The sequence below is a fragment of the Falco peregrinus genome, chromosome 4, assembly GCF_023634155.1.
Source record: "Falco peregrinus isolate bFalPer1 chromosome 4, bFalPer1.pri, whole genome shotgun sequence".
NCBI classification, from domain to species: Eukaryota; Metazoa; Chordata; class Aves; order Falconiformes; family Falconidae; genus Falco; species Falco peregrinus.
The window spans coordinates 102,533,873-102,553,253 of NC_073724.1; the positions used below are offsets into that span (position 1 = coordinate 102,533,873).

At 41.7% G+C, this 19,381-nt stretch overlaps 1 protein-coding gene across 6 annotated transcripts; it reads left to right on the plus strand.

Moving 5' to 3' along the window:
* Positions 1-4,064: 4,064 nt before the first annotated feature.
* On the plus strand, positions 4,065-18,456 carry GJA3 (gap junction protein alpha 3). Of its 6 annotated transcripts, none has more exons than XM_027789049.2 (3): positions 4,066-5,967; positions 6,184-6,274; positions 11,201-18,456. In XM_027789049.2, the coding sequence occupies exon 3, from the start codon at positions 11,218-11,220 to the stop codon at positions 12,751-12,753; it is 1,536 nt and encodes a 511-aa protein (XP_027644850.1). In that variant the 5' UTR covers positions 4,066-5,967; positions 6,184-6,274; positions 11,201-11,217; the 3' UTR covers positions 12,754-18,456. The 6 variants fall into 6 exon arrangements, with proteins under 6 accessions (XP_027644852.1, XP_027644855.1, XP_027644850.1 ...); XM_027789043.2 differs by having other exon boundaries at positions 4,066-4,381; XM_055802464.1 differs by having other exon boundaries at positions 4,071-4,186; positions 11,316-18,456.
* The last annotated feature ends 925 nt before the right edge of the window (positions 18,457-19,381 follow it).

The following is a 19,381-nucleotide window of genomic DNA, read 5'->3' on the forward strand; positions in this document are numbered from 1 at the left end:
CTCAGCAGTGTCTAACAGAACAGAACACTAATCCCTAATTGGTACAATAATAATAATAATAATAATTACTATATGAGATTAAACTACTACTTCAGTCTTTTTATTACCATTTTATTTGTTAGTTAATTAGTTCTAAAGTCTTTCAATTTATCCATATAGCAAACAACTAGAGAAAAGATTTTAATCCTCCTTGCTTTGAACTATGCTTCCTGAGGTAGCAGTACCCTTTCTCATCATGTAAATATCTTTAGTGCCATCTTCTGTAGTGCAGCGGCATGTCAAGCACAAATTTTTTTATTGGCATACAATGCAGTGCCACAACACGCTGAACTGAAGGCATTTGTAGCTCTTTTTTCAGGCTGACTGCATGGACAGAACTGCTATCAGCACTGCCAAGCCATGTATCACTTTAGTGTGGCTTGTTTACAACTAACAACACATGCCACAGTTTAGGGGTCCTTCCACTAAACTGTTTGGATGCAGAGTTATGGTAAGAGAGATGCTCTTCTGCACTTTAAAATAGATGCTTAAATTAGAAATAGTGGGGTAATTGGTTTAATACTGATCTGAAAAAGGTCCATTTTTCTTGAGCAGCAGCTCAGGTTCAGACTAATACCAAGATACATCTCCTTAACTTATGAGATCTTTTTATCATTTCATGAAGTTTGGTGTCTATTTTTGATCTTCTTTCTTTGTACCTTGCCATGCAAACCTGATTCTTCTGATCCTAAAAATACCTGCCTGACTGTTCTGTCTACACACTTCTTGAATTTACTTTGTTTCTGCACTGGCCAAATCATATACTGCTAAAGGTGTGTTTACGCATGGAACGGGAGTTGTCACCTGTGGAGGCTTGGATGGAAGAAAAAAAAGTAATACTAAAGAAGAAAATTAAAGGAAGGCTGAAAATAATGTAAATATAAATTTTAATGTAAAATTTTAAATGTCACCTGAAGCTTTATGTTGCTATCTATTGTTAATGGAGGGAATCCTTTAAACACAGTAAGGACCTAGGGATTTGGAGCACACTAAAGTGGCATCTGGCCACTGGCAGTGCTGTGCACCTTTAAAGATGAGTGACAGTAAGCAAGCTAGCAGGGATGGCTCTTTCATGGGAATCCCTCTGCCAGAAAGTCCATATGAAGAGACACTTTTTAACACCATTGCTTAAATCTGAGCATATTTTCCTTCTGAATAAATTCCTCAGGGAGACAAGTCCTACATTTTCTGTTTCCCCTCTTATTTGGCTTCAGATCCCCTTGTTCTAGCATGCAACTAACAAATAGCCCTTCATACCTCCTACCTCCTTCCTCAACATGCTTTCATGCTTGAACTTGTACTGGTACATAATCGGTTCTTTATTTTTAAAGCTGCTCCCTTCAAGTTTCCCCCAGGGATTTTGCTTCCTTCCCTGTCTCATTTTCTACAATTGTCCCAGAGGGTCCTGTCAACAGCCCAGAGCTTTTCTTGTAAGAACCCAGAAGGGAATTCTTGGAAAACTGATGGGTATAGTCTCCTGGTCGGCAGGCACTGCCTTGGATTATCCCTCTTCGAAATGTCTTGAATTCTGTCCTAAAAACCTTCTGTGGCAGTACTGAAAGGCTGCTCTAGAGCCTCAGTGCTCTCCTGAGTAAGTTATTTTTTTCTTACAAAAAGGGGTCAAGGGCAGTTTGTACAAGTTGTGGGAAATACCTTCCAGAGACTGAAAAAGCCATCATGGAAACATCCAGTGCTTCATGCTATTAAACCTTTTGGACAGATGGCTGAAAGTGAGAGGTCTCTGTCTACCTCTCCCAAAAATCAAACCTCCTTCCCTTCAGCTGACCTGATGAGTCAAGGGGCTTCACCATATGAAAGAACTTATAATGTCAGGAGTTACTGGGTCTGCTGGGATTCCCTCCTGTACCTTAACACCCCCCCTCATGCCCCACTGCTTCAGGATCCACACTGCGATATTACTACACTTAATCATGGCAGCACCATGTTTCAGATGTACCACCCATCTCCAAATAAAGTAATTTGTCCTTGTGCTACCACTAGTGCTTAGGTCAACAAAGATCTTCCTTCCTACTGTTTTCAGCTGAAAGATTTATAGGGAGCAACCAAAGGTTGCAAGGATACAAGAGCATGGGGATGGTATGTTTCAGTCTGTCACGTGTCCTCTGGTACACACAGCTCCTGAAAGTGTCTCAAAATTTTTCTTGGATGGTATTTTTACTAAATAGAGCAACAGAGAGCCTTGGAAATGAACTGGTGTCTGTCTGACTGACTAGAGTAGCTATCAACAGAAACTCGTACATTATTGCTGAATAATCATCAAGTCATCATGGTAGTTCAAGTCATTCTAAGGTTTTCCTTTTTCAGGGTAACACTGAAGAACACACAAGAACCTACCCAAAACATAGGTGACTAATATTTTTGAGTACTGATGCTGAATATATCAAGAACCACCTTTAAATCATCATTTTGAAAATAGTTGCAACTGATCGTGTTTTTCAAATGGTCTGTGCACAACAGCTTAACAGACAATCTTGACAGAGGAGAGTGTGGGGAAAAACACTTTTCAAAAAAATTATCTAGAATGCCTTCTTTCCCTAAAATAGGCTCTGTCCCAGGTATAGGCTCCCAAATTTCAAAGACCCGGGCTTGTCATCTACAAAATTTCGCAAGTTTCTTGAAATACTGCAAGGAGCTGGTGCTATGCTGCCTTCATTCTGAAAACCAGCGGATCTGTCTTCGACCAAGGGCAGTAGCTGCTGCCTGTGAGGCACCCCGGTCCTGTGTGGGGGGCACCAGCCCTGTGGTGTAGAAGAATGGCTGCAGAAGCATGGCCTTAGAATCTCTGAAGATCTGCACAATCCAGGCCTGGTATTAGAATAGGTCTGTAATCAGAATTGTACTGAAGTTGCTGTGCTGAAGTTAACAAGAAAGGTAGCCTTGAGCTATTCTTGAATCCTGAGACCAAGTAATTATGTTGTGCCAACAGGCCGTGGCTGTAACAAGCTACAGCTGCTGGCAAAGCAGGTGCAGGGCCAAGAAGGATAGGGACCGGTATGGGAATATAGGGAGTAACAAACTACAAGGCTGAAGCACAGCAACACAGTTAGCTACATGGGTAGAATGCTTATTTTAGTCATGGTAATTAGGGGTGTGAGAACCGCGCGTGTTTAGAGACTACTAACCAATTCTATTTCTGCTTTACGAATATGCATGTGTATCGGTTCTATATAAGTAGTGTTAGAAACTAATAAAGTTGAGCAAGATGCATAACTCATATTGAGCGACTTCTTGACTCCGGTGAACCCTTCTTCCAACACTGTGGGGTTCTGCACACAGGCCCTCAGGAAAAAAAACAACCAACCAACTTCTTTCGGCGAAGAACTTTTAGTTGCTTGGGGGTTTTATACATCTTTTTTCTTTAAGATCTGTCTAACAGCTGATGGATCCAGGTGGGATGCTCCCCTTTCAGACCCAGCGGGACTGAGGAAGCCGTAGTGAACTCCGCCGAAGCCAGGCGGCTCTGGCGAGCCGTGCGGAGAAGCCCGCCAACGGCAGGCGCGCGAGAGGGGCGCCGCGGCGGCCACTTGGGGGCGCCGCTCGGCCGCGTGAGAGAGCGCGTGTGAGCGGGCGGGCCGCCTCCGCGCCGGACGCGCGTTGTCCTCGCGGCAGCGCCGTGCCGGGCGCGAGGTCCAGCGCCGCCGCCCGCAGCCGTGCCCCCGCCCGCAGCCGTGCCCCCGCCACACGGCGCCTCCGCGGGCCGCCGCGGCCGCCGGTTCCCGAGGGGGAGCGGGAGGCTCCCGCCGCGCCGCCTGCGGGAAGCCCCGGCGGGGAGGGGTTTCTTACGCTTTTATCCTCTCGGAGGAAGAAACTGTGTGTTTCTCAGGAAATCCCACCCAGGCCCGCGAGAGAGGAGGGACTGCCTGCGCAGTGGCCACGTTTTAAAAGCCGCGCAGAGCCGGGCAGGCGGGCCGGCCGCTCCTGTCGGAGCTTCCCGAGCGAGGAGACGCAGCTACCGGCCCGCAGCCTCGTGCGGCCGGAGGCGCTGCTGTGGGAGGCGGGCAGGGGGAGGGGAGAGAGGGAGGGACGGGTGCCCGATGCCTGCAGGGGAGGCCGCAGCGGTGCCGTGCCACGGGCGGGCTGTGGGCGGCCGGCCGCCCGCGGGGCGCGTTGCCAGCAGAGGCAGCAGGTAGGGCGCTGGGCACCGGCCTCCCGGCGCGTCCCGCCCCGCCCCCGCACCCCCCTCCGCCGCTTTTTTCCATAGCCCGAGCAAAGTTTGGGGGCTCCCCCCCCCCCAACTACATAAGCTATGCGCCAACTCTGTCTGGACTCTTCTGAACGAGTTAAGCTTTTGCTGCTTAAAATAGCCTTGCTCCCGCCAAGCGTAAGTAGAGCGAGCCCGGGCTGCGCCGCCCGGCAGACGGCTGCAGGGCGCGGGGGCGCAGCCCGGGGAGGGGACGCCGCCGGGGGACGTGGCCGCGGGCAGCCCTAGAGCCGCACCGGGGGCGGGAGGCTGCCTGGGGCCTCTGCCCGCTGGCCGTGCCCCTCGGCCCTGGGCTGGGCGCCAGGGAGGGGCAGGGCGAGGCCGAGCTCTGCTTGTGTCCTGCTGAGGAGGAATAGTAGAAAGGGCCTTAACTGCTTTAAATGCCTCCCTGAGGGACCCCGGTGTGTGTCCGCTGTTCCTGCAACACCGAAGGAACCATCTGCAGGCAGGATGTGCTTGCGGGTGGGACTCATAAAGTGAGCCTGGTGTGGCAGGGGAAAGTGTCCAAACCTCACAAAACACCTCAGAAAATGCAGCGGAGGGGGAAGCGCCAAATATCATGTCTATCTGCGATTGTTGTGGCCGTTGCCCACGAAGTGTGCATGTGTGATGGCATATAACTTCTTCCTTAAGGGTTGCCACTAACGTTTGAACATTGATGTGCGTTTCAAGCCAATTTTACTTGGAGTGAAAAAGCTTGGAGTAAAGTGAAATCCTAAATATAAAGCAGAGGCAGAATGGCTTGTAAGTGGTGCCACACAGAATGATGGAGTTCACTAGTGTAACCCAAGGTGGTTCTGGGGTTTATTGAGCTGAGCTCTGAGTTACTGGGCCCTTATGCTTTGTCCTGATGGTGGGGAAAATGTGGGGGTGGCCTCCTTGCTTTGACTAGGCTTGTACCTCACTCTGGTCACATCTTTGGTCTGAGTGTTACCAAAAACATCCCAGTTACTCACTTAGGACTCACAAGGGATGCAAAGTATTTAAATATTCTTTGGAAGATATTTATGGCTTGATTAAGCAAAAGTTTGCCAATGTTATAAGCAAGAAAAGTTGTTTCATTTGGGTTTTTTCCCTGTCAGCAAAAAATATCAGAAAAGTATTGTGTTTGTTGCTGACTCACTGAAGAAATCACATAAGCCTAAAATGTTACTAGGAATCCTGAAAGTATGTTAGGTCTTTAAGGACACTGGCGTAGATACAAGGAAGGAATTGAACTGAGTAGCCAGAGCTACTAGTTTCTTTTTAAGGGGAAATTTGAAGGGAGAAGTGAAAATCCTACTGGAACATTTTAGAACTAAACTAGAAAACGATTTAAATGGTTTCCATAAGACAAAAGTGTACTTTAAGAAGTTTGAACAGGGTGTATAGCACCATCTCCCTTGCAATTGCTGTAACTTGCCTGAAGTCCCCTCAGACTGATACTTGTCAGTTGGGGTACGTGCTGCTCTGCAGTGAAAAAGGGTCTTGAGTCTCTGAATGCCAGAAAGGCTCCTCTTGCCTTTGTATATCTGGGGCAGGGGGCGGGACACTCCTTACTGTGCAGTTTTTAGATCTGTGTGGCTGATCGTATGTGGGCACCTGACAGATCTGTCTCATTCATGCTTCACTCACTCGGGATGCGGGGACCGTTGCCCTCATGTTCGACAGCTATTCCATAGTCCCCTGGTAGCTCCACACCCTTCACACCTTTCAGAGTTTCATTGGTAAGTCACTGTCTTTTAATTCCAATGTAGAGGTCTAAGGTGGCATTTGAGTATTCTGGGGGAGAAAAGGGGTTACTTTTTGTTCCTGTTTTTCTCCTGTGAGTAGCTAATCAGAGCAAGGCTTTATTACACCAGGGAACAGAGGAGTTTAACAGGTGGGGTGTAGCTCTTCTCCTGGGCTCAGCCCTGTGCTCCTTGCACTTTTCCTTTACTCAGGCCAAACTTTCACTCAGAGGCCAAGTGAAGTCAAGAAGAAGTCAAGAGAAGTTTTGCCTGGGATTTAAGGAGACGGCTCCATAGCACTAAAGTAAGTTTAAGGTAATAATAAGATCAACTAAGGAATTAATTTTTAACAAGTGTTTAAAATACAATGAAAGCGATAATAGATGTGTCTGAAAGTACGACGCTGAGCAAGAAGAAGGGTGTTTTCAAGTCCTCATTTAAACATTTATAAAGTGAATTTTGAAACCTCCATTGTGAATTATAAAACACCCACCACTGTGTTTCATATATATGTACGTGAACAAATACCATTAGGTTTCATTGGAAATTATAGTAGCTTATTGCATATCTGCCACTTTGGAATGACATGGTCATGCTACGGACTTTGTGCAGCATGACTACTTTTATTGTATTTAAATTAGCAGAGTTAAAAATCTGGTAGTAATGGAGATGCCTGATTGTTTAGTGCAAAACCAAAGGAAATATTGTAAGTTGTTTTCTCTTTTAACAGCATTATTTTCTCATACTGGTTTAAAAAAATCTAGATAATTTTGAAGATAAAAACCTAAATCCCAAGATTTTAGGCTGTCATGAGAAATGAAATAAAATATGGACTGAATTTAAGATATAGTATTCAGACAAGTACATCTGTTACATTTCTAAATAATTGCTAAGGGAAATTTTTTACATATACCAGCATAATAAAATCATAAATACACCAGATGTCATAATCTGGTACTGTAGTATAGCTGTGTAGTTATTTATGTGTGTATATGTGTGCATATGTGTATAAATACATAAACATATGAACGTCTTTTCTGACCTAAATGGTTCTCTTATTCTGTGTATGAGTAAAATTATGAATAATTAAAATATTGTATTTCACACACTTGGTACATACTGATGAACCTCTTTGGTGACATCATCAGAAATAGAAATAGAAATAATAATTAGCAAGTTTAGAGATGCCACATGGTAATTGTTTTTTTTTTCCTGTAGAGGGATATATATGACATCACAGCTTTTAAAATTTATTCTCTTTCTTGCTTGTTCTCTTTGTCACACACGCACAAACATACACACACCCCCCATCCACAAAGTATATTTGTGCATGTGCTAAACATAGTAATTAATAGCACAACATTGATTCTTAAACGGAATGCTGTGCCAGTTTTTGTGAACCGCCCATTTTTCAGTATTTGTCTCAGAGGAATAATTTTCTAAGTGACACAAATTATATGTGACTCCCAGTTCTTATAAAATGATCCCAACGTTCATGCAGTCCTTGTTTTTCATACTGTTGAATTAGACTGGTTTCTGAGACAGATTCTCTGTCATTCCCTGGCGGGTATTTCCACATGAATATAAAGAAATACAGATAAAGATGTTTAATTTCTCAATCTGCAATTTTTCCAAGCACAGAAAGAAAAAAATGTTTCTCTTTGCAATCCATATGTAAGATTAGGTCTTAACAGTTGCCTAGCTCTCTATTTCAGCAGCACTGAAAGTACTACTGTACAGCTGAAGTTTATGTAATACTACAAAAGTAAGCTTGCAATTCTTCTCGCCTAAAATATTGAGCTGTGTCTGTTTAAATTTAGATTGAGATATTTTATTGTTGAACCTAGTGGTGGCAACTCAAATATTCTGTGAGCTCTGTGAGCCTCCTGGTTTGTTTTATGTCATATAATGATTATTTGTATCAAGGCACTGCTTTAAAATTGTGGATGTGATTTTTGGATGAGGTGCTTTGGCTTTAAAAATTACTCACTGAAGAATGTATTGACTTTGAAGAAAGGTATGAGGACATGGATTTCTGAGAACACTCCAGCCAGTGGAGCTACGTATCTCTGCATTGCCCTTGGAAATTATGTCCTTCCTGTATATAGGTACTATATGTGTACTATAGGTAATACAAATTTGTAGTAAAGGCAATGATTGCCGCTATTCATATCAAGATGAACTCTGAGGTTTTCACCTTTGTGCAGTTAAGATGCTGTGAAGCACCTGCTTACTGCTTAAACACTTTTTCTTTGCGTACAGGATGAATTTGCACATGCTGATACGCAAAAATATTTTAATTAGTGTAAGCATTTGAATAGTTTTTTGAAGTGTATCCTTTGAGAAATGTATCTTGTCACATCTTTGGTGTCCTAAATTATCTTAGCCTGGGCATTGTTGACCTGTAGTCAAAAGAAAAAAACATCTTCAGTAGTATTAGTGAATAGAGAATGATTGAGAATAACTTAGATGGTATTATTTGTCATCTTTCCTTTTTAGAAATCACTATTTTTCTTATTTCATTAATTACTAGATAGTTCTTCAGAAAAGCACAAGGAATCCTGCTTTTCATTGTAGTCGGCATCGCTTCTTGATCTCAATAAGAGAATCACTACAGTGTACCTATAGGGAGGGAAAAAAATGCTACCTCTTCACCTTACAGCGTAGGGGTTATAATTTTTCATGGGGGCAGATCAACTTCATTTTTTGGAACCATAGAAGGTAATACCTGTCTTTATAAAGAACAGTGTGCGGTCTCTGTGCCATTGGACACAAGGGTATTAGCAGCCATGCTGAAAATAGACCATAATTAATGAATTAAAGCAGATTTAATGCAAACTTTTGCCCATTGATAAACGTTCTATTACAAGTATTAGTAACAAAGGAACAAAGTGTAAAAGACTGCTTATTATCTGAGCCGCCTATTTTGCTTGATCTGCATAGAAAACAAAAGAGTGAAGGCAGAGAGAACTGAGCCGAGAGGCACAGAACAATTCAAAGGATAGCAGAGAAATGAAATACTGAAGTTAGAGTTATGCTAAACTTCTTTAGTCCATCAAGTATCGCATTATTCATTTTGCTGTTCCTGCATTTTCCTACTCAAAATCTGAACATTCACAAATGACAGTTCTATCCAAAGGTCGAGCTAAACTGAGTATATCTTCAAATGGTTTTGAGTTAAAAAGATACAAAATTAATTCATTATTACCTTAAAAATTAATACCTCTCAAGATTAGGAAATAAAATATCTTAACATTTTAAAAAAAATATTTAAAATTGTTTTAGGACCAGGGACATTAATAATCAGTGTTTCATTGTTCGTACTGTCATTTGCAGTTAAATGTTCCATGCTGGGAAAATAATTCAATTATATTCAAGGGAATGTGTTTTTGTAGAGTATCAAAGATCTATTTTATTTTTTTTAGGGAGAGTTTTTGTTGAATTAACTTTGTGGGGATAAAAAGTGAACTAGTATTCCAGGACTTACAAAAATGCAAAATACTAATGGTTGTGGTGTTGCTTTTTGTGTGAAAGTATACTGTTCTGCAGTTACAGATATTTCATTGCCTCATAGTAAAATCAAATTCTTAAAAAAGTAGCTTAAATAACTTTAATTTCTTTAATTGCCTTAACTAAAAGCCTGAAAGTGTTTCAGTGCAGACTTTGGAAATGCATCCTCTGGAAAAATGGTGACATCATTGTTGGAAATCACAGTAGTTATAATACAGAAGAATATATTTTCTCAGTGGTAAATTCCTGCCTGTAACAACGAATGTCTCTCTTCTGCTTGGGAATTGTAAGATACACGGGTATTTGGACAAGAAGTATGAAAACAAAAAGAGTGAAGTAATTCAGTTGTATTTATAAAATATTGTGAGATTTTTAAACAAGAGGATTTTTTCTGATAGCGTTTTTTGCATGCAAATTGTTACATTTGCATTATAAATATTTCTGAAGGTGTTGAAGTCAGCTGAAAATAGAGTTTTGTATTTTGTATTCAGTTGAAGGTTGGCATATAAAATATATAAGTGGGTCCATTAGGAGAATGAAATGTACTTCTTACACATATTCCAATATTCTTACATATATACCTGTTAGGAACAGGCCAAGGATAACAGAAGTGATAACAGCAGATATAATAGCTTGTTTCTCGATTGAAGGCAGCTTGTGAGGAATCTGATCTTAAAAAAAACTTGTACTTTAAGCCTTTCCAAATCAGAACTTGTGTCACTGCCTAGAATTGGACATGGGAAGCCCATCATGCATTAATCGGTGGAAACTACGGAGAATATATACTAGTTGTTTGTCAAGAACTAAAGTCATAGGATATAATTTTATTTCTCAAGAAAATTTCTGCCCATGCTTGCTGAAGTGTCCTTGAGTTTTTGTGGTTTTGTTGTGGTGGTGGTGTTTGTTTTGTTTTTTTTTTAATAGTGTTGCAGGACGTGTGGTTCAGTAACACCAAGTGGCAGGACAGTAGGGGAAATGGCACAGAAACCTTTCCACCATTCCTCTCAGAATTTCTCATTCTTCCCAATATTTGAAGTTACTTTGATAATTCTCTCCTTTTAGAAATGAACTGAAACGTGACTAGGCTTTGAGAACATGCTTGGTGGTGGTGTAGACATTCCAAAATTAAACTGTAAATTCCATAGGTTTTGAGTAATTATTTTTCAGTGAATATTTTCTGCTATGAAAATAGCAGAGACCTGGGACATTACTAACTTCCAGAATGCTGGAGTAAATAAGTCCCGGTAACAAATTATTAGAGTTAGGCAAACTTTGTATCACACTGATACAAGTGCAGTCACATAAATAGTAGGAATATTCTATTTAATTGAACCAATTTCCATCTGTTCTTTTCTAAAAATAAGCAAGAACAGTTAGAAGCATTTCAGGTGGAGGAAGAAGCAAAATCATGTTTTTAAAATACTTAAATCTTGTAGAAATTCTAGTTATGAATCTTTCTTGCCTGTTGTGTATAGACACTTAAACCTGTATTGGCTAGGTGAAAGCACTGAACATCCCATTTCTGTGCTCACCAAAATCCATGGCTGCATGGTCACAGGGTTACGTAGTTCTTAACATAAGTGTGCAATATTCTGCAAATGGAAGTGCACTTAGGAAATTTTATTTGTTGAGGATCAACCTGTTCTGCCCTGGCATTTTGTATTGACAAGATTTTTTTTTTTTTAACATTGCTCTAATTGCTCTAATGTTCTTATTGTAGGTTAGAAATCTGAAACAATGGGTGACTGGAGCTTTCTGGGGAGACTGTTAGAGAATGCGCAGGAGCACTCCACGGTTATTGGCAAGGTTTGGCTGACAGTACTGTTTATCTTCAGGATACTGGTGCTGGGGGCTGCTGCTGAGGAGGTCTGGGGAGATGAGCAGTCGGACTTTACATGCAACACTCAGCAACCTGGTTGTGAAAATGTTTGCTATGACAAAGCCTTCCCCATTTCTCACATCCGCTTCTGGGTGCTGCAGATCATTTTTGTCTCCACTCCAACCCTCATCTACCTGGGCCATGTGCTGCACATTGTACGCATGGAGGAGAAGAGGAAAGAGAAAGAAGAGCTGAAAAAGAAGGGAAGCATCAAAGACAGCAACTACCCGGGAGCAGCAGCATCTGGCAGTGGTGGTGGAGGTGGCAGCAATAATGTCAAGGATCCTCTTGGCAAAAGAGGGAAGGAGAAGCTCCCCATCCGTGATGAACGTGGCAGAATCCGTATGGGGGGTGCTCTGCTCCGTACCTATGTCTTCAACATCATTTTCAAGACACTGTTTGAGGTGGGCTTCATTGTGGGCCAGTACTTCCTATATGGCTTTGAGCTAAAGCCAGTCTACCAGTGCAGCCGCTCACCTTGCCCACACACTGTGGACTGCTTCATCTCAAGGCCTACTGAGAAGACCATATTCATCATCTTCATGCTGGTGGTGGCCTCTGTCTCCCTGTTGCTAAACATGCTTGAGATATATCACTTGGGCTGGAAGAAGCTTAAACAGGGCATGACAAGCCGGTACAGCCTTGAGATGCCTGTTGCAACAATGACACCGGTTATGGTAACAGGGGAGTCCAAACCTGTTGCCTTGCCACCACCAGCACCACCTGTGGTGGTAACAACAGCCATGCCCCCCCCTGTTTTGCCTGACACCCGTGCTGTCACACCGCTGCTGGCCCCGGTGACCATGGCACCATACTATGCTGCGGCTGCTCCAAGACCACGGCCTCCCTCCAACATGGCCTCCATGGCCGGCTACCCTGTTGCTCCACCAGTTCCTGAGGAGAGGCACCATGCTGTGACTCCCACACCCATCTCCACTCCCATCACCATCCCGACCCCCATCCCCACGCCCACACCAGCCGTTATCAACTACTTCAACAGCAACAGCAATGCCCTAGCAGCTGAGCAGAACTGGATCAACATGGCAGCTGAGCAGCAGGGGAAGGTGCCCTCCAGCTCGACAGGCTCCTCTACCCCCAGCAGTGTCCGGCATCACCTTCCTGAGCAGGAAGAGCCACAGGAGCAGCTGCTTCCTCCCCCAGCTGGGCCACCCACTACGGCCGCCAACAGCGGCAGCAGCACCAGCCTGAGCGGGGCGAGTGGCAACAAGTGGGATGTGGAGGGTGAGGTGGAGCTGTCAGAGGAACGGCCTGTCTCAGCTGCCTGCACCACTGTGGAGATGCATGAGCCACCGCTGCTTGTAGACACACGGCGCTTGAGCAGGGCCAGTAAGTCGAGCAGCTGCAGAGCCAGGTCAGATGACCTGGCCGTGTAGTGTGGTTGCCTCTGCTCAGAAGAGCAGGTGATGGAAGGCAGAGTGGGCAGGGGAACTGCCCAGGGAGGCCAGGCCTGGCATGGGTGGGAAGGTCTGGGCTTCAAACTTTGACGCTTGCTGTTTTTGCACTCTGTGAGTTGTAGTGGGGAAAAATATCAACATTTTCTAATAGGTCAGGGGTGGCCGAAGCACAGCCCGTGGGCCAGGGGACCAGTCCCACTTTCCTTCATGTCCATGGCAGATGTTCCAAGGGCAGCCATAGTGGAAGCCTGCACAGATAACAGGTGGTGATGATAGCTGGTCATGTGCCCTGAGACTGACTTTCATCTGAGAAAAATGTTAATACCCCTAGTGGCCATGTGCCTGGTTGTCATCTCCCTCTTGCCCTTGCCTTCACTTCCACCCTTTTTCACATAAACTCTACATGAGTGGATGCGATGACTGACTTTCCTCCTCTGAAATCTTATGCAGCCCTATGGCAACCATCAAAGTGGCATGTTGCCTGTTGGCACCTGTCATCTCTACGGACCAACTTGCCATATTGAAGGTGACTCAGTCTTTTCCATATAACATGACTTAATTAAGCCTTTGTGCTCATGGCAAATCACCAGTGTGGTCCTCGGCCAGGCAAAGTTTAGGTAACCCCTGTAATAGATCTTTGAGGTTCATCTTTCTATTATTTTTTTTTTTTTTTTTACTCTTGACCTGTTAGGAAGTGTTCAGTTTGACCTTCTATCCAGTGTTTGCCAACCATGATCACACCATGTTTTTAAGCCCACAAATATGTTTGAGCATGTTTGATTATAATTTTAGATGACTTCTGAAATTGCTTAGAGGAGGACAGGAATTTAAACCACACCTCAGAAATTATTACACAGAACAATTTCTCTTCAGAAAGCAAGGATTATGACTTCAGTACATTGTGGCCCCATACGTTGCCCATGGACAAATAATGGGATAAAGTAGAGCTCTGCATTTTAGACTATTAGGTATCAGCTTAAGTTTGTTGGAAAAATGCTTTTTAGAAGTAAACTTGAGTGCATATTTTTAAGTATTTGAAGATTTTGAGAATAATTTTGATCTGTAGGTTTAAAGTTACTTGACTGTGTACTTAATGATTTTAGTTTGATCTTTGATCTTACAAGAAAATGCAAGGGGAAAGAAACGTACTAATGGTAAAATTCCCAAAGCAACATCATTTCCTGTTGTGTTCTACCCTTTCCTTTAACAACAATCTGTAGTGTCTTACAGGTCAGTGAAAACAGATTTAGACAATATTGTATTGCAGAAAAGGTGGCTAAAATATCTGGGCAACATGCTAGTGGCTGAAGGGTCTGTTCTGATCCTGCTGAAGTCACTTGCAGGATTTCCATTCAATTTAACAAGGAGCAAGATTTGGGGATGGATCTTGCAGGCCTTATTCAAGCAAAACTAACATTTACATGGAGTTTTGGGAGCCAGAAGGAATGTAGATTTGGGGCCTTAGATATTAAAATCCTGCTTTTGAAAATTCTGTTTCTCTTAAAAATGGGTGGAGGAAACTACTGGGTATTTTTTTTCTAAGGTGCAGCTTTCCTTACAATTGGTTCTTTCCTTACAACTGGCTCTGTCCTTTATTCCTTTGTAACAAGTACTCTCACAGACATTAGTCAGAATTTTGAATGCCTGATAAGGCTTGGGAGAGTTGGAGTACAAAAGGAATGCAGGATTAGGCCCAACTTCTGTTCTAAGCAAAAGCCAAAAGAAGTGAAGCTCGGAGTCAGTCCTATTGCTGCTATAGAGCAAAAGTAATGTAATTGAAGAAAAGCAGTCAAACACACTGGGATAGCCCTTTGCATCTTCAAAGTATTTGACCTGGCAGTGCAGTCCTTACTCAGGCAGAACAGAGTCACCCTGTAGCAAGTAGTTACAATTGCCAGTTATTTCTGATGTTAAATGTTTTCCTGAATGTGTTTATTTTATTCAACAGTTAAAATATATTCCCACCACTCAAGAACAAAGATTTATTTTTACTGCTTTCTGAGTAGACACAAAGAGTTTCTCGTGATCAGAAGCACTGTTCTGCAACCCTTGGGCATGCTATCTTATGACTTCCTTGACCTGCTTGTTGTGAACTAGGTGAGGGGAAGTCTTTCTTCTGCCACTGATCTTGGGGGCAGACACTGCATTAAAAGTCAATGTACAGTAGTACAATAAAGATATTTAATTTTAGGTGTTCAGCTTCAGGCATGCTCTTGTGAATTTTCTGTTATAAGCCATAAAAACCTTTCTACAAGAAAGCTAAAAGCTAACTCCTGCTTTATATTGTATCCGCGCAACTATGCTGAACTCAGACTAAAGTTGATCAAGTTGCCTAGATGTAAACAAAGGCAGAGTTTAACACTCAAAATTTTTAGATTCACTAGCATCTATAGTAGCAGTTTTGTAAGTTTTGCTAAATGCCAAGTAATTATATTGCTGAAATAATGCAATATGCATCTCTGTATTTTAGTACATCAGAATTCATGGGCTATATTTTCCTTCCTTTTGTGCTTCTGAAGAATGAAGTCAAAGTCTCTCTGGAGTGTATTTATATAAACCAGACCACCTGGAATATGCACTTTTTTTATATCAGTGCCTGAGAGCAAAACTGACTTGTTTGATGGGGCTCCTGCAGTCCTTACTTTAGTACAGACCTCACAGAGTGTGTCCTGCAGGATTGCATCCATATTGTATATAAAAAATAATAACAGAGATAGGTTTAACTTAGGATCGAGTGATATCTAGTCTGCCCTTTTCAAGTTAATGTGTGAGGTTAGACCTGCAGAGAGTTCGGGTGCTTTTGTGGATATATGGTATTTTCAGGCAGAGTAACTACTGGAAAGCTGTAAAAGATCATTTTTCCTGTTAGGTCAAGCTCAAGGAGAGAAATGTAACTCTGTTGCAACTCCTAAGAGAAATCTGACAGAGCAGCCTCCACATCCAAGCAGTACTGGTCTGAGAAAGCAAAGCTACAACTTCACAGGTTGTGCTTTTAAGATCAGCTTAAGTTTTTTCATCATGTAACTAATTATACAGCATCAAGCTTCTTGGTTACCTGCAATTACATTTGGAGTCTGGTAGTTGTTTCTTCATTTAAGCCCAGGTAACTTTTCTGGCAGAACCCCCCCTTAGTGCTTACAACTGCTTTTAGTTGCTGCATCGCATCTAGAATCAGACGTGTTGAAAAAAAATCTTATTGGTGTGGCCGATTTTGAGTACTTCAGTCTTTACTCATGAATGATCACTGAATTCAACATGCTATAAATAAAGCATATTTCTAGAAAATACATACAAACACCAACTAACTTGCAGAACAGATCTGCTGGCAAAAATAATCTGCTAATTTCCAAGTCATTTACTCTTTCACATCAATTAATTCCGAAGAGGGAACTGGTAGCAGATGATATGTTGATTTAGCCTGGTCATATGGCTGTTCAAACCACAATCCTGAAAGATCTTATACAGACAGCTAACATGAAACCAGTAGGTAAGTTATTGCAAAAGCAGAAGTCAGAACAGCATCATGCCTAATATTGAGCAAACTGAAAGAAAAAACCCCAAACACTAATTTTTGCTCTTTGAGTAGACTGACTGTGGGAAAATTGTTCTCTCTCTTGGAGTTAAGAAAATGCTGATGTAAGCTGTGGAAAAGGAAAAAACTGAAAAAAGATACTCTTTTAACAAGTTACCAGGTGTATGATGTGCTACTCTTTTTGCAATAAGTCAACTGACTGGTACTAGTTAACCCTGCTTGGAGCGAAGGGGCTTGGCTAGATGACTTCCAGAGGTCCATTCTGACCACAATGATTATATGAAGCATATTTTCCAAATCACTGATTTCATTAGTACTTTTTTCATAAAAATTTTGCAAATACACGCTAAAAGTAGTTTCTTGGCCATGGACACAGTTGATCTGTTTTCTATCAGTGGGTTTTGTTAATGTGTGCAGCTGTCAGTTAATACAAAAGAAAATTAAGTACAGACAATTTAAACCCCCATATTTCTTCCCTTTGTATTTGAATTAAATGAAGACAGCTTGCTAGAACCTTCCCTTTAATAAAGTGAAATATTTTGTCTATGAAAATCAATCTTTTTTTTTTTTTTCATAGATAAAAAAGTGCTCCTTGAATTTGTTGGTCCATTCTGGCATTGAAAAATCATAGCTTCTTGAAAACAGGTAGCATGCACTGAAAAAGCAGATGAACTATGTTCTTTTCTGGTGTAATTCGGAAGCTAGTTGTGTGTAAAGTGGTACCAGGGGTTGCTTTGGCTCAGTGTATTTGTCGTTCATCAAGGCATTTAGAGCTAATTAAATGTCTGACATTTTGCAGCTCTTGAGATTATTTTCTGGTATGAATATGTAAGTGTAGGATCAGTAAAATAATTAAGGCAAGCTTTAAAAATCAGATCAGTACTTAGGTCCCTTTTTGGTTAGTCATTGGGACCATCTCCTCAGCTGCTACAAACTGTTGTATTCCACTGAGTTCATGTGGGTGACAACAGTCTGCGGAAGCAGAGCGTTGAGCCCCCAGGTCTTTTTGTTTAATACAGGCACTAACACTGTGGATTTGAACAGGCTGGGTTTTTTTCTTTTAATTCCAAATGTTTTACTTTGATTTTTCTTGTGAAAAGTGTGCTCTTGTAATTTTGATTTTCTGAAGTTTACATTCAGTTTTTGATTTCAGGTTGCACATTTGGATGAAATAAACTGTTTTCTAAGTTTACAATTTTATAAGAAGTAAAAGAATGACTCTGCCAATATGTTAAACTAAGAGAGAAATGTCTTACTATAACACAGGAACTCTTCAGACATAAGGCAGTACCATTAAAGACAATTTAACCTGATGACTGATCTGTAGTATCAGTTTTCTCTGTATATTTAAAATACGGGAGCTGGATATATAGGGAGCACACTATGGAAAAGATACTTTTCATCATGTTCTCAATTATTACCAAATAAACTAAAGTTCATTATTATTGATATGCCTTCTTGTGTATTTAGAGGTTCAATGACAAAAACTAGCTGTGACATATGTCCTTTAAGAGCTAAATTTACAGCCTGCTTTAAAATTCCAAACAAAATACTTGTGGAGAAACACTGCACTGTTACACTGTACAAGATTTTGCAAAAGATACATGTTTTGCTTTATAGCCAAAAATACGGTTCTGAGCCTGCAAATACAATTTCATGCAAGTTATTTTTACTCTTGCAAATAGGACTGTTAAAGGCAGTAGGACTATTTGCATAAGCAAAAAACACTGATGTGAAAAAGAAATTATAGATTTGCATTTTAAGTTTGTTGTAAGAAGCCTATCAAATTCCAGAAGTTTCAGTCCTTGAAGAGTTATGCAAGATGTGTGAACATATTTTAAGGTGGAGAACAGATTCCTATTCCCATTGACACTGTTTCTCACAGTTAAAGGGTTGTAAAGCATAAGAAAGCTTACTCAGAGCTTTCTTGTTGCTTACCAGATGTTTGTCTTTTACATGACAGAATCTGACAACACAAGTTTTCTGGGCCATCAGAAACTTGTAGTAACAATAAAAACAGCGAACAGTTAAAAGTGCTGTCTGCAAAGAAGTGCCTTGTGTATTAAATTCTGTAAGAAACAAGTTGATGTAAACGTTAATTTACCTCATATGTTTACAAAATCGTGACTAAATAAACTTTTTGTACCACAGCATTGTCTCTTTTAGATTAAATTTTCGTGATTGCGTAGATGGTATTCTAAAATACCAGTGTGACAGATCAGTTAAGCAAAGTCAGTTAGCTCTCTCTTACACTGCTGCTTCCCTTCTGCATATGAAGTGCTCACTGAATTGCATCTGTGGGAAAACTGGATGTTGAAACCCATCTCCATGCAGACCTTCCAGTGGCTTCAAAGGAATTTCACAGTCAAGAAGACACCTGTGATCAAGACGCACTCTAGCAGGTGCAAGAGGGGAAATGGTGATCCCCTTGAAATCAGTGTGAGGTCCACCTCTGCCTTCTGCTGAATACAGGTTTCACACTTGGCCGTGTTTTGACACGAGTCACTGTTCATCTCATGTTGTGTCATGTGGTGGTAATAGTGACTCCCACCTTTCCTCCCATGCTGACTCACTAACTGATTTATCCATGTAGCTGATATGTCTAAGGAGACTGTTACCTGTTAATGCGCAAAGGATTTTAGTGCAGGGAAAATGTGTCCATACTAGGGTTAATGCAGAGTACACACTGCATTTGAAATTTGCTGATTTGCCACTTACAGGCAAAGTTCACAGTTTAGCACACAGAAGTGTCACTCAATTTTGTACTAAATGTATGATGTACTAAAGGCAAGTTAGTGTCAGTATTGTATAGTCCCATGAAGAGCCCAAGCCCAGGTTCCCAAGAAGTTTAATGTGTGAAAAGCAGCAATGTGGGCAAGACTAAGTGACTCTTGCAGAAGTGTTTAGAATAAGAATGAAGGTTTTGTAAAACTTTATTTAATATGCAATACTTATATGGACCTGGCAGGGCAGGATATTTTCCATCCTGTGGTACTGAGTGTTTCCTCGCTCTTGTGTTAGTACAGTTGAGTGGATTTTTTTGGTGCCTCCTGTGCTTAGGCAATGCTGTTTCTG